Genomic DNA, 14,220 nt, shown 5'->3' on the forward strand with positions numbered 1-14,220 from the left:
TACTGGAAGACTGAGGTATGGTTACTATGACATCCGTTATTTCCTCTTGCTGAGTAAAAGCCAGTAGGAACTACTTCGCTAAGAGCACAAGGTAGACGGAACATTGAGGCGCTACACCAGACAAACAGAAGACAGGGCGTAAAGTGTTTTGCAGCGTATTGCGGCTTTTAAATCTACATTTAGACCAAATACGAATTTTGTCTTGCTTTGTTTAAAGCGTTGCGGATGTTTGAAAAAGAGGGCGAATCTCTGCAGCCTCCGATATATGACTTTACTGTGTATTTGATGTGTTTTTGGTTCGCTTGTTTACAGAGATGTTAGCAGCTAGTGTGTCTGTGAGAGAGGCGTCGTCATGCTGGTGTTGTTTGGTTGATGTTAAAACCGTTTATACGGATTGGCGATGTTCAGTTAAATGGTTTGTTTTCGTAGTTTAATTGACAGCTATAATCAATAACATTAAATACACCGAGTCCAGGATCTGAGGCTGGGGCTTTACTTCAGCTCCTCTGCTCCGTGTCGTGGGAGGTGGGAGGGTTCTGTCTCAGCCCCTGGTCTGAGTTCACTGACCACACATCAGAGTTACATCAGGAGTCGCGATGCCGGGTATGGTGGTGTTTGGTCGGCGCTGGGGAATCGCCAGCGACGATCTAGTTCTTCCAGGATCCTTCGAGCTCTTCATCAGATTCCTGTGGTAAGGGAATTATTATTGGTTCACTTCAGCAAAAGGGTGAAAACAATTAGTGATACAGCTCAGGATTTCAGTGAATTTCCAGTTTCGCAGTGTTGTAACCGAGATTTTCCCGCTGTTCTTGACATGCTAAATTTGATGGACTGGAAACCTGGCCAGGGTAGATACTTTTCTTGCCCCCAGTGAATCCAGGTTGGTTCAGGAATCACTGGGGCAGTTACAGAAGACAAATAGAATAATGAAAGAGATTTTAACTACAAAATGTCAGAATGAAAGACACAGGTTCATTTTACATCAGATTACATTTTGTTGAATTAAAGGAGAATTTCTTCTAAAGGTTAAATAAAAAAAGAAGTATATACTTATATATACCATCCTGGAAACTTACACTCTGTGTTTAACCCGTCCCTGGAAGTTAGCACATGCAAACCCTCTCACTCCCATACCCAAACTGGTGTGCAGCCATTTTCAGCCATTCATTTTTGACAGAGTCAAATTTATTATTATTATTATTATTATTATTATTTCCCTAACTCCCCTGTCACTGTTTTGTCCAGGGGATCTAAGTGGCAGCCTTCGGATTCCAAGCTCTAACTTTTTGGCCATGACTGCCCTCTTTTAAATAACTTCAGATATAAAAATGTAGTTAAATCTGTTTTTTGCAGTGCAGGAAATTAACAAACTGACTTGTTACGCAAAGGCCTTTCACAAAGAAGGAGTTTCTAAAAGCTGAAGTAATAGGAAACTGATTAGTGATTGAAGATGGAGGAAACATTATTGTCCTTCTATATGTGGATGACCTGACATTCATAGAAGAAAGACTGAAGGACTAAGTAAAGTGAAAAGAGAATTCAATTCAGTTTAAAATAACAAAGCTCTCTACTTTTTGTTTTAGGTGGATTGCAACTGTAGTTTTGTATGCCACCCACAAAGGAAGGTTTGATTGTACTGGTGGAACTGTTCTGCACAGCTACCTTGTTGTCCTTCTCATCCTGCTTGCAGTCATTATCTTAACCTTATGTGCAATTGTTTACATCAGTGCTCAGGGTAAGCTTTATTTATTCAAGAACTGTATCTTTGATGCACATTTAATATATATATATATATATATATATATATATATATATATATATATATATATATATATATATGGAACTGAATTGTACTTCTCTTTTGTTTATGTCAAAGGAACCATAATGAATCCTGGTCCCAGACGCTCAATGCCAGCTCTGGTATATCTTCGTGCACTACTTTACATCCCTGAGTTAGTCTGGGCCTGCCTTGGAGTTGTCTGGGTATCTGATAATAGTGGGGGATGTGAACCAGCTGAAGTTGGGGCTGTAATCGGTGCGGTGGTTGCAAGGTACAAAAAAAAAAAAAAATATAAATATATGATTTTTTTTAGCTTTTCAATACCAATAGATGAGCAGCATGTGAGCAAACCGTAGAGTTATAAAGTTTATGAATTGGGTGATAAAGGGCACATGATTTTGCATAAGCATTTGATATTTAAATCTTGTAGTTCTTGCTAAATGAACAAATGGGCCTATCAGAGTACTATGACTTTGTGCCATTATGGCACCGTTAAATGGTCTGTGTTAGACATGATAAAACCCTGTGCTATGATTCTTCATAACTCCTCTGTAGCTGGATAATCTTGCTCTCCATGATGGTGGGTGTGTTGATCGTGTTCGACCCGTTGGGCAGCCTGAGAAAGCCAGCCTTGACTGGCGAGTATTCAGGCATGAGAGATCTGGAGAGCAGCGAGTCCTCTCAGCTCTTTTATACTGCACGCTCGGTAGCAGTACGTGTGTGGGAGAGTCGTCTGCGTCTCCTCTGCTGCTGTCTGCCTCAAGATGACAACAAACGAGCAGCTTTCTCCAGCATTGCCCAGCTCGTCAGTGGTTTCTTCTCGGTGAGCTTAGAATCCATAGCTGTAAGGTGGCTTATTACATGGTTCTGGTGCAATCGTATGTAATTTTACATGTACTTAAAAGTTAGAGAACAGAAATAAAAAATGGTCTGAAAGAGAAATACCAGCACTTAAAAATCTGTATATTTAAATAATTTAGATGAGTGCTTATTTGAAATTTTAACAGTGGTAATAACAAAAAGCAGATGTCTTATACCAAGACATTTCATATATATATATATATATATATATATATATATATATATATATATATATATATATATATATATATATATATATATATATATATATATATATATATATATTAATACTGCTACTAATAATATTAATAATAATAAGAAGAACAGTTGTAAAAAATAATAATAGAAACAGCAGCAAAATTTTCTTCTAGAAACTTATATGACAATCTGAGAAAATCTGCTTCTTGAATGCTTCATGCCACCTAAAAGCTATCTGCATTTGGAAAAGTTGCTCTTGAATAAAATGACATATTAATGACATATTATACCCTATTTTTACACAAGCACAAGTTAACAGTTTCCTGGAGTCTTCATTAAACATGTGATTTGTTTTGGTCAAAATACTGCAAGCATTAAACAACATAGCACCATTCTTACCCTGGCTAATCTACTCTCTTCAGAATTATCCTTTTTTAGCACCTGTTCCTTTATATAACAATGAGCCACAGTTCACTTCAGTGCAAGAGCCCAGGAGTGAGAAGCACTTGACTTTAGCCATTTCTATTTAGTTTTTTCTGTTCTGTTTTTTAGCCATATTTAATAATTTCATTTAGTTTAGTTTGTGTTGTTCCATTAAACCTTGATTTAACACTCTCCTTTATCTATTATTTTAATGACCTGTGATGATGGCTATGACATCCAAATTTTCACAGGTATTGTACTGTAAACCATCCTTAATGGAGACATGTTTCATCTTTGTGTGAAGTTAACTCAGTGTTACTCTGTGCAGGACACAGACTTGGTGCCCAGTGATATTGCAGCTGGCCTGGCTCTACTGCATCAGGAGCAAGATAAAATGGAGCTGTGTAAAGATCCTGATGATGTCATATCCCACAGCCCATCATCCCCTATAGTAAGTTTGTTGTACCTTCAGTAACAAAATGTTTTTCATTATAATATAATAATAAATATATGATCAGTAAGTTTTTTGATGGTGAAAAGAACATAGTTATGACCACCTCATACAGGACACAGCATAATGAAGTGCCACATAATCAGCTTCAGTGCTGACTCCCAGCAAGCTCTCATATACAGTTGTACATAAGTGTAAACACCCCTGGTCAAATTACCTGCTTTGTGAAAATAAGTTAACACCTTCTCCAAATATATTGAGGCAATGGTATGCACATTTTAGTGCACAATTTCTGTTCATTAGCTGAATAAGCATATTAGAAAATATAAAACAATTTGAAATGTGACATATGACATACCATTTACAATAATATTCGTTGTGTACAGAGAGAAGATCTGGAGATCGAGCTTGAGAAAGCTGCACATTTTATGAAGTTTGCGGTAGCTGCATACGGATGTCCCATTTATGTTTACTTAAACCCTCTCACTGGATCGTGCAAACTCTGTTGGGACTGGTAGGCTTTCACCTAAAAAAAATAATGTTATTGTATCATTGCTATTTCAATGCACATAATGTACATATTTTTTTTTGTTTGTGTGTGTGGCAGCTGTCATAACCGTAATGCAGAATACGACCTGGTTGGAGGAGATTACGTCAGCTGCCATTTAAGCTCAGTCTTGCGAATCACAGGACTACAGTACAGAGACTTGATTTATATTAGTGTCCATAATCAGGTAACATACTCTATTTTACTGCTTCATGCACATAGCTTGCGTTTGATAGATGACTGAATGAGTTGCTTCAGCACTATTGATTTTTCTGCAGATATTTGAGATCCCCTTCTTTGTTGCTCTGGATCACAAAAGGGAGGCTGTGCTGGTTTCTGTGAGGGGAACACTGTCACTAAAAGTAAGTGGTGACTAAAGAATTGTTTTGACGTGTTTCAGGCTACCTCACACTGAACACTGGGATATGCAGAGCCACATAGTGTCATGAGTTTACCAGAACAAGTCTTTGAACATAACTTATGAATATATAATTTTGGGTGTCAGTGAATTATATCTTTTCAACCTTCTCGTTTTCCAGCTGAAAGTGACAAGGTGAATAAAGACCAGGCTAATAACATTAGTTGAGGGGAAAGAATATTAGCAATTGTCTATTTATCTTAAAGACTTTGCACTTTGAAAATTTTGCAGAGCTGTATATGATCTACAATGGCATTTTGTGGTTGTGTTGAGTTCAATTTACATTTATGAAATTTGGCTTCTTGACACTTTTACCCAGAGTGAACTTGGAATTTGTATAATTAGGAGTCTTCTGCAAGAGAGGAGAATTCGTATTTGAATCAGGCATGATGTGTCCAGTGGCTTTTTTGTGCATGATGTAATTACCCCTTAGACAGGGACATGGATACTTAAAGCAATAGGAAGTACCTTAAAGCAATACATTACAATTAATCTTACTATTTTTTTCTGTTACCAGAAATTTTTTCATAGTCTATTCTTCTATGTCTGTTTATTTTGTCTGATCATTTGGTTTTTATGTGTGCACGCATGCCGATGTGCGAACAGGACGTGTTGACAGACCTCTCTGCAGAATGTGAGAACCTGCCAGTTGACGGTGTGTCAGGAGCCTGCTATGCCCACAAGGTGAGTTTAAGATTTCTTTGCCAAGGCTCTGTAGGTGTACAGTGTTCTTCAGTACAAATGTAATTTTAGATATATGTTTATATTAGGGGTTGGACTTTAACGCGTTAATTTCGATTAATTAATAAATAAAGAAAATTTAAAAAATTAACGCATTTTAATCGCACTTTGCACCATGGAAAGTTTCTCGAGTTCCAGGCATACAAATTATAACGACGCACAATGTGATGAACATGATGGAGATGACGGAAGAGACTACGCTGGTGGATTGGAAATTTTAATATAAGAAACTTCCAGATGGAAGTACAAACAAAAATGTTGTTATTTGCACTTTATGCAGGAAGGAGTTTGCTTATCACAGGAGCACTTCCACTGTTCATTACCCCCTCAACACAAAACATGTTGGGGCTAGTGCGCAGGTCAGTAATGTTAACAGTACAGTGATCCCTCATTTTTCGCGGGGGATGCGTTCCAAGACCACCCGCGAAAAACAAATTTTCACGAAGTAGAGAAAAGATATTTTTTTTATGTATTTAACGAGTATTAAGAGTATTAACGAGTATAACGAGTATAACCCTTTGCATGAAACTGTCATTCTATAATGTTTTTCAGCTGGAACTACATGTAATATTCTACCAGTTTTTTTTAATAGAGTAATTCCTAAGCTGTGATTTAGCGTAAGTAAATTTCACTCAGATGTGGACATGAAAAATACATGTACTGTACGTAACAAATACTTGTAAATGATTTATTTTGTCACCTACGGGCCTAGTCTAATAAATGTAAATAATAAAAAGCCCCCTTGAAAAAACCCGTGACTTGGATCCCTGTTGTATGGCCCCAGTTATCTGGAGCTGAGTGTCCAAAGCCCTTTTCAAATATGAAATCCAGACCTCTCAATTTGCCCTTGTTGGCTCCTGATACACTTTTCAAAGTGTGTAGAAGCTCAGTTTGTAGAGATGTAGGAGCCCAGAGACTATGAAAGAACCAGATATTTATTATTGGGCCAACTTGGCCTGACTTAAAATTGTCCGTGTGTATGTGTTGTTTTTGTCCAGTGAAAGTCCCAAAATCATTCATGTCTTATTTTTCATAAATTAAATTTATTTGACAGATTTGTGTAAATATGTATAACATTGCACAGCATCAAGTAGGATTGCAGAGATTAATACAAGAAAAAATATTTAAATCTTTAACGCAATGTCTTTGTGGTGGTCCTCTAATTAAAAAAAAAACAAAATACCACAACATTGACAGCAGCAAATATAAAAATACAGTGGATTCCTTGTTAGACAATTTCTTTATGATGATTCCTGTTAAATCCTGAGGTAAATATTAAGACTAGAAAAAGAGAATGTTCTGACTGACTACACCTATGGGGAATTTATTCCATAGAAAATGTGCAGGATATATATAAATGCTTATATCCATTTGGGTTACAAATCAATGTGGAATATAATGTGTGAAGATTATCAAGTCTTCAACTATTAACATGCTGTGCTGAGCATTTTCAGCTGGTTTTTGAGTTTCCCTGGATACTATGTAAAAATGTAATGAAATGATATTGCTTTCAATTTACATTTTATATGTAGGTTGGAATTAGCAAATTGTCACCAAACTGAAATAATAAAATCTGTTTTCTTAAAAAGAACAATATAATACTACATGATAAATTGCATATTTGACAGAATTTATTTTTGTTTCACTGATATACAGAACACAGTGTTATAATTTAAGACACGAATAATCTGTTTGCTCAGCACAAAATAAATATAATCTCTTTTCTGTTTCACAGGGCATATCTCAAGCTGCCAATTACATATTTAAGAAGCTAGTCAATGATGGCATCTTGACCCAGGCCTTCAGCATTGCACCTGTAAGTCTGATTAACTTGAGAGCTATGGTGTCTTACTGTAGGTACGAATTTAGTGTAGTCCATAAGGGAGCAATCTGTTGTTTACCCCCAATTTTTTTTTCACGTTATGATACAGACATTATACTGACACCTAGTATTCAAGATGTATTAGAGATTCTGTATTTTATATGTGGTTGTCTCCATGCTCTATGGAGCATGAACTGGTTCAGTTAGGGAATACAAATAAATTCAGCTTTTCACGTCTCATGAGTTGCACTTAAGAAAAATTATAATAAATTAAAAAAAATGTTTTCTGCTCTTTATTTGTGAAAATTACTTATTACTCATTTAAATCCAGCAGACATTATCCTGTCATTCTCATATGATTATTCTTGTTGTGCATGTGCCTCTTATGTAAATGTGTTTGTGCATGAGAGCAGGAGTACAGGCTGGTGATCACAGGTCACAGCCTTGGAGCAGGAACAGCGTCACTGTTGGCAGCGCTACTGCGAAGTACCTACCCCACATTACTGTGCTATGCTTTCTCACCACCAGGAGGCCTCATGAGGTATGTCTGAACATTGAACATGTTTCAAAAAATACTGAAAATTATTTTCAAATTTTATAAGTATGAAACAAAAAATTATCGGAAATTAATCAAATCTATATGACGCCTAACATTGTATGTGCTACAATTAACTGATTTAATAATCTAAAATATAAATAAAATCATGAATTACAATAGAAATCAACCTTCTGTGCACTACTGAAAGCAGGTTTCTTCTATTGGCTTAAAATGGGTGTTTAAGTAGTCACCATATTTCTGCAGCCAATCTGGACTGAAACCTGTAAAACCTGCCTATTAGACAATGTGTCAGGATTATATCTGAAAACTCCAGCAGCTTAAACAATAAAGCTGGGAGTGGGCAAGCAGAAAGAAGCAGGTAAAATTATTCCAGATTAGCTAAACAAAGCAGAAAAAAAAAAGTGAAAGTGCCCCCTTGTTTGGAGATAAATCCTAATAAGTTCCCTTTTGATGTCTTTTTTTTGTTTCATATTTATTTAAAATAAATATAATAATAATAAAATAATACATTGAATGATTAGAACGCATCTTATTACATACATATGAAAATGTTGAGAATATTTTAGCCAGACACATTGGTAGTGTTCCACACTCATGAAAACTGTAGTTACCTGGCAATGCTATAATCTGATTTAATTATTGGCCTGAATAATTTACTAAAGATTGTCACACTTTAAATGTAACATGCATTTTATTTTGCTCCTGATGTCTCCGCTTAGTAAAGCGCTTGCAGAGTACTCCAAAAAATTTGTGATCTCTGTGGTTCTGGGAAAGGATCTAGTCCCCAGGTAAGTATTTACAACTCTAAGTTTAGAACTAATGTTCAGATTAATCCATTTAATTATATGGGATTATCATGGGGAGAATAAGAACACTAGTAATAACAGCACAATACAAAGTTGTAAATTAAATTAAGAAATTTTATATATGCCCAGAATAATTGACAGAGTTGTAAAACCACGAAAAATATAACAGTGTAGTTTATTAATAAGATGTTTTAATAATAACCAAATTAATGCATTGTTCAGTGCATTATAAAATAATAAAATATCTAAAAATGTAGTAAGTTTTCAATATATCAAAATCTCAATTGTGTGAGTTATTATTCTATATAAACCCACAGGGATTAACGTAGCAAGGGATTTCAAATGTTTTGGCAGTAGTGTATTATGGGTTTCTTTTTTGGGTTCATGTTTGTGGTGCTGGTTTGCTTCACTTCCCTAAAACAATGCAGCCTTCCAAGCTTTCTCTTTCACTGCCCATTTTCAGACTGAGTATTCCAAACATGGAAGACCTAAAGAAAAGGATATTGAAGATGGTGTCTAACTGCAATAAACCCAAGGTAAGATATTGGTTTTGTTTTGTTTGACTGCATTGCAGCTTTTCAAGTGGAAGGAAGGATTACTGCAATATAATAATTATACCCTCATCCAGTTTGGAAATTCTCTTTTCCTTCTTCACCAGTACAAGATTCTCTTGCATGGCTGCTGGTATGAGGTGTTTGGAGGGGCCCCAGATGACTTCCCCACAGAAATGGAGAACCGGAGGGAGGAGGCGTTAAGCCAGCCATTACTAGGGGAGGAGAGCTTACTGGTGCAGGGTTCTACCTCCTATCAGAGCCTTTCTTCAGATGACTCCCCCACTCGTCCCACCCACCTGCCTCTTTATCTACCTGGCAGGATCATGTACATCACAGAGGATGGACCCTCACGCAGGTCAGAACCCAGATAACTTTCAGCCATTTGACACATCACCTCCTGGGGTGGGGTTTGCAGACAGGAATTAAACCTAGTCCTGGACTACACAGCATTTTTTAAATATGAGTTTTCATTGGGAAAATCACTGTCATAAAGTGTCTGCACTAGTGGTACTTGAATATTTATTTGTTTTTTTAATTAAAGAGTTTATAGTAGTATAAATCTGTATACCCTCCCATACCTCTTAATAGAAAGAAATGTATTACATTAATGCTCCAGTGCATCTTGGTAATCCCCTGTGGTATGTCTCCATTTTAAAATGCCCCACTAAACATTTTACAACCACGATAAAAATGTAGAACTGAAATAAAGTCACATGAAACATTGAGTACCCCTGGTGGAATGTTTCGTTGATTTTCTAAGTGAAAGTAACATTTTCTACTTTCACACATCCACATCCTCTACTAAAATATGCTGTTTTTTCTGAAATGTTAATGCACATTTCCTTTTCATTTTATATGGCTAACATACTGGAAAAAAGTCCGACAGTAATCATATATGTTTTTTAGCACATTTATGGTGTGTCTGCTTAATGCTAACATTAATAAATTATCTTTAACCTCTTCATCCAAGGTTGAGGTGGTTCTAGTGATCAGTGTCTCTTGTCCTCCCCATGAAATTTGTTAGTTTCACCAAAAGATTATTAATAATTGTATATTAAATGTGTAGAAGTGTGTCCTTTTGTATATTAATTGTTTAAAAAAGTATAATGACCAGGGTTTTTGTATACAAATGTTCATTTTCTGTCTCTCTCTTCCCAAAATTATCTTTCTTTTTTCTGTTCCTCTGGACCTTGTGCTAAAACCCGAAACCCAGACACTGTTTCTCTCAGGTACGGTACCGTGCAGAGTGGTCCAACGAGATGGAGTTCCGTAGTATTCTGATCAGCCCACACATGATCACTGACCACATGCCTGATGTGGTCCTCCGGGCCCTGCGCAGCCTCACCAGAGAGCGGCCCTTCTCCCTCTGCCCCTCCTCCCTCAGCAACAGTCATCTGAATGTCATCTGAGCTCCAACTGCCTGGAGCATGAAGCCTAAACTGACTGGCAGTGAATACACAAGGAGGCTGCAGGGAGCCCCTTTATTAAAGACTACTCCTTTTGACTTTATTTATATTTTTATTTGCAGTTCTTGCAGTATGCTTGAATTGACACTGCACCATATAATCCATTTTACCCATGGATTAAAGTGAAAGTCTAGTGTATTATAACAATGTAATGCTGTGACATTTGTGAGAATCATTGCTAATATATTTCTTTAGGTTCAAGGAGGACTTTTAAGACATGTAAGGGAAAGAAACATTAATAATTATGTGGCAGTGTCTCGTTTGTGCTGTATGTATTAAGAATCAGGTTGAGTTGTGCCTATGCAGAGCCGAATGTGAAATTGTGAAGTAATGCACAGCAGCAGTGCAACTGTAACAGATTCAGTTTTGATGCATGGCACTAAAGTGGTACATTTGCATGGAAACAAGTCAATACGTTTGCTCATTTTATCCTTTCAGCTTTGTTGTTATTAAAGGGCCCACAGTCTATCATTTCTTTTATTCTGCCTCCCCAATCTTCAGGTGCATGTGTGTGGATTCATTTTTTTAAAAAGTCATTGTCCCAACTTTTTTTTTTTTTTTTGGTCTATTTTTGTTTATTATGTTTGTAATTCAGGGACTGTGCACAAAAACATTTAGCTGTTACTATGCTATATACATCTAGATTAATAGTTTAATATACTGAACTGTGCCTCATTAAGAAAAGCGATTGGATGGGGCAAAAACATGTCGCTTTCCAAAAAAAACTGTATTCTAAAAACTTTTTTAAACTGTATTTGGAAATCCATGAGTTTCTTTGGACAGCTACTATATATATGCCTTATTCCATTCATGTTTTACCAAATGAGTCACATTTCAGTTTATATCATATATATTCCGTTTATATTCAATTTCAGTAGGAACTGAAAGAACTAAATTTTAAATTATTTCCAACAAGCTTACTTCACACACATTAACTATCTAAATTAGGAATTGAATAAAGCTTCAATTTGATCATGTATTCTCAAATTCTCTCACAAAATAGACAAAGGAATTTCAGTTCTACATGATATGGGCCCTTTATAATTCTTCATTAAGCCATACATTTTTCATAATGTCTCAATAAATATGTTGGATCAAAATTGTCACTGTTTTTTTCTGTCAACATTAAGCAAGGAAAACAATAGGCTATAAATAATCAGGTTATTTAGGTAAAATAGTTATAATGATTATTATGAGATAAATTTATATTCTACAAGAAACCACTAATATAGTGCTCAAATATATGGCATAAAATTATTAATTTTACCAAACCCATTTCCAGAAACAAATATTTTCGACATATTAACGAAGTCTAACCATTCCATAAAGTCTTGTACAGCACATCCCAAAGACTATCAGTGGGGTTATGGTCAGAACTTTGTGGTGGCATTTCATGTGCAAAAACAATTTCTCATTCTCTCTAAATCACTCTTTCATGACTTGGCATTGTTGAATCTTGGTATTGTCCTGGAATGATACCATGCCACCAAGGAAGAAAATATCCATGGATGGGATAAACTGTTCTTTTAGTATATTCAGGAACTCAGGTGACTTCACTGTATTACCACAAACGGTTGATGAGCCTAGACTACAATACCGTTTCTAGAATCTTGTGAAATGGGCATTATGCATGATGTTGAATTGCTTCATGTGCTTTCTTTATAACTATGATATGACTATTGGTAAATCTAAACACTTTTTTTGGCCATTGCTCCAGACTTCAACCTCTATGCTCCCTAGCAAGTTGAAGCCGTTTTTGATTCCACATTCTCTACAGTGTATCTTTTCACAGTATTGTGTATGACAAATGGTACAAATGGTTGGTTATGAACTGTTGACAATTCTCTCACAAATACTGGCAAACAATAATAAGCCACAACTTACCTTTGTTGCAAGAATAGAGCCTTTGGTGGATACTCCTTTTTCATACACAATAAAAACAACCTTGCCTTTTACCATTTCACATGTTGCAACATACAATTTTTTATTTTTTCAGCAGGCGGTCCGTTTACCCCAGACTCTGATCAACTTAAACCTGGGCCAGTTGAGCCACAGGAACACTTTATTTTAAGTCATATTTTCTCCGACCTCATTATCATGCATTATGATCATTTAAGTTGGAAGTATTTATCCTGAATTTAGATTAGATTATGGTATGTCTGCCTCATTTCCCCCATTTTAAGAAATAGTTAAATAAAATGTATTTTAATATTGTCATTTAAATACAGTTAGTTAATACTGCAGTTAGTTCTGCAGTATTTCTATTTACTTGTTTAACATATTTTAAAAAATCAATAATTAAATATAAAATGTAGCTAGGTTTACAGTTTCAAGGTTTTTCATATTTTATTGGCTCGTAAACTGTTTTATTATACTGTGTTTATCCACTAGATGATTACTAACATTTCGAGGGCATTTCACAGAGCAGAATTTAACCAGATAACCCCAAAGTTGAAGATTTTCCAATAGGAATGTCCCTCCGCTCTTTTCTTATTGGACAGACTTAACTTATGAGTTATTCGGCTAGCTGGGAAATCCTCAACCCCTGGAGGAGTCGGCATCAAACTTTGTTGAACTTGTTGATTCACGCGTTACTCACATATGAGTTATGTAGCTTGGTTTATATTCCCAGTGGAATAACATCACTAATGCAACATTATAAATGAAGGGTGTCATCTCTTCTTGACTAAACTCCTCCGAGCTGAAGTGAACGGAGTCCTTTTGACTGTCCTCCTCCCGGTTCCCGCCCATCCCGCTTTTAGAACGTGACGTCACGTCGTGACGGTTAAGTCAACAACTACTGTGTTGGGACTGCTCTCTCCTCTGAGTTCAAACAAGTCGGCGGCGCTTTCTGAGTTTAACTAAAGTCTGTAGCGGCGAAGACTGGCCACCGAGGCGCTCGGCTCCGGCGCTTTTAGCTTCGGGGGGCGGCGTCGGAGGGGAGCAACCGTGTTTTAAGCTTCGGAGTGAAGTGAGAAGCTGGAGAGTTGAGCGGTTAGCTGCGCGGCGCTAGCTCCGCTATCTTAAGTAACATTAGTGAGCGCTAGTCTCGGCTGGAGAAAACAGAAGAGAAGTAAAGAGTGAAAAGAGACGGGGAAGAAAACATGGAGCTGGAGGACGGCGTGCTGTACCAGGAGGACCCGGAGCGCGGCTCAGCGATGATGTCCGAACGGGTGTCTGGTTTGGCAAGCTCCATCTACCGCGAGTTCGAGCGGATGATCGGCCGCTACGACGAGGACGTGGTGAAGGAGCTGATGCCGCTGGTGGTGGCAGTGTTGGAGAACCTGGACTCGGTCTTTGCCGAGAAACAGGAGCACGAAGTGGAACTGGAGCTGCTCAAAGAGGACAACGAGCAGCTCATCACGCAGTATGAGAGAGAGAAAGCGCTCAGGAAGGGAACTGAAGAGGTACTAAAACTTTATTTCTCTGTCTGAACATTTATAAGATTATATAAATACAGAAATATTTCAAGAAGGCAATGCTTAACTGTGATACTTCTTCAGAAACATTTCCAGACAAACTTGGTCCCCAAAAACTGAATAAAAGCTTGACATCTCCAAGTAGTCGTCCAATTCGCCCATTTATTTCCACAGG

At 36.9% G+C, this 14,220-nt stretch overlaps 2 protein-coding genes across 2 annotated transcripts in view; both read left to right on the forward strand.

The window, feature by feature from the left end:
* Window positions 1-62: 62 nt before the first annotated feature.
* Window positions 63-11,715, forward strand: daglb (diacylglycerol lipase, beta). The gene is made up of 15 exons (XM_066664449.1): window positions 63-691; window positions 1,584-1,735; window positions 1,877-2,051; window positions 2,336-2,603; window positions 3,591-3,713; window positions 4,100-4,227; window positions 4,321-4,447; window positions 4,539-4,622; window positions 5,285-5,362; window positions 7,155-7,235; window positions 7,655-7,782; window positions 8,520-8,588; window positions 9,070-9,142; window positions 9,265-9,515; window positions 10,374-11,715. The coding sequence occupies exons 1-15, from the start codon at window positions 597-599 to the stop codon at window positions 10,567-10,569; spliced, it is 2,028 nt and encodes a 675-aa protein (XP_066520546.1). The 5' UTR covers window positions 63-596; the 3' UTR covers window positions 10,570-11,715.
* Window positions 11,716-13,409: 1,694 nt separating this feature from the next.
* Window positions 13,410-14,220, forward strand: part of spag9b (sperm associated antigen 9b) — a 45,482-nt gene continuing 44,671 nt past the window's right edge. Inside the window, exon 1 of the mRNA XM_066663278.1 lies at window positions 13,410-14,033. Coding sequence (XP_066519375.1) covers window positions 13,731-14,033 — 303 coding nt within the window. The 5' untranslated portion in view covers window positions 13,410-13,730. The remainder of the gene's footprint in view (window positions 14,034-14,220) is intronic.

The sequence above is a fragment of the Hoplias malabaricus genome, chromosome 3 (assembly GCF_029633855.1).
Source record: "Hoplias malabaricus isolate fHopMal1 chromosome 3, fHopMal1.hap1, whole genome shotgun sequence".
Lineage (NCBI taxonomy): Eukaryota > Metazoa > Chordata > Actinopteri > Characiformes > Erythrinidae > Hoplias > Hoplias malabaricus.

What these genes read in the sequence shown, in the direction of transcription:
- daglb (XM_066664449.1), top strand. Translation starts at nt 597, where the DNA reads ATGCCGGGTATGGTGGTGTTTGGTCGGCGCTGGGGAATCGCCAGCGAC. An exon ending in GGGGAACACTGTCACTAAAA is followed by an intron (nt 4,623 to 5,284) that starts GTAAGTGGTGAC and finishes ATGTGCGAACAG; the next exon opens with GACGTGTTGACAGACCTCTC. An exon ending in GAGGATGGACCCTCACGCAG is followed by an intron (nt 9,516 to 10,373) that starts GTCAGAACCCAG and finishes CCCGAAACCCAG; the next exon opens with ACACTGTTTCTCTCAGGTAC.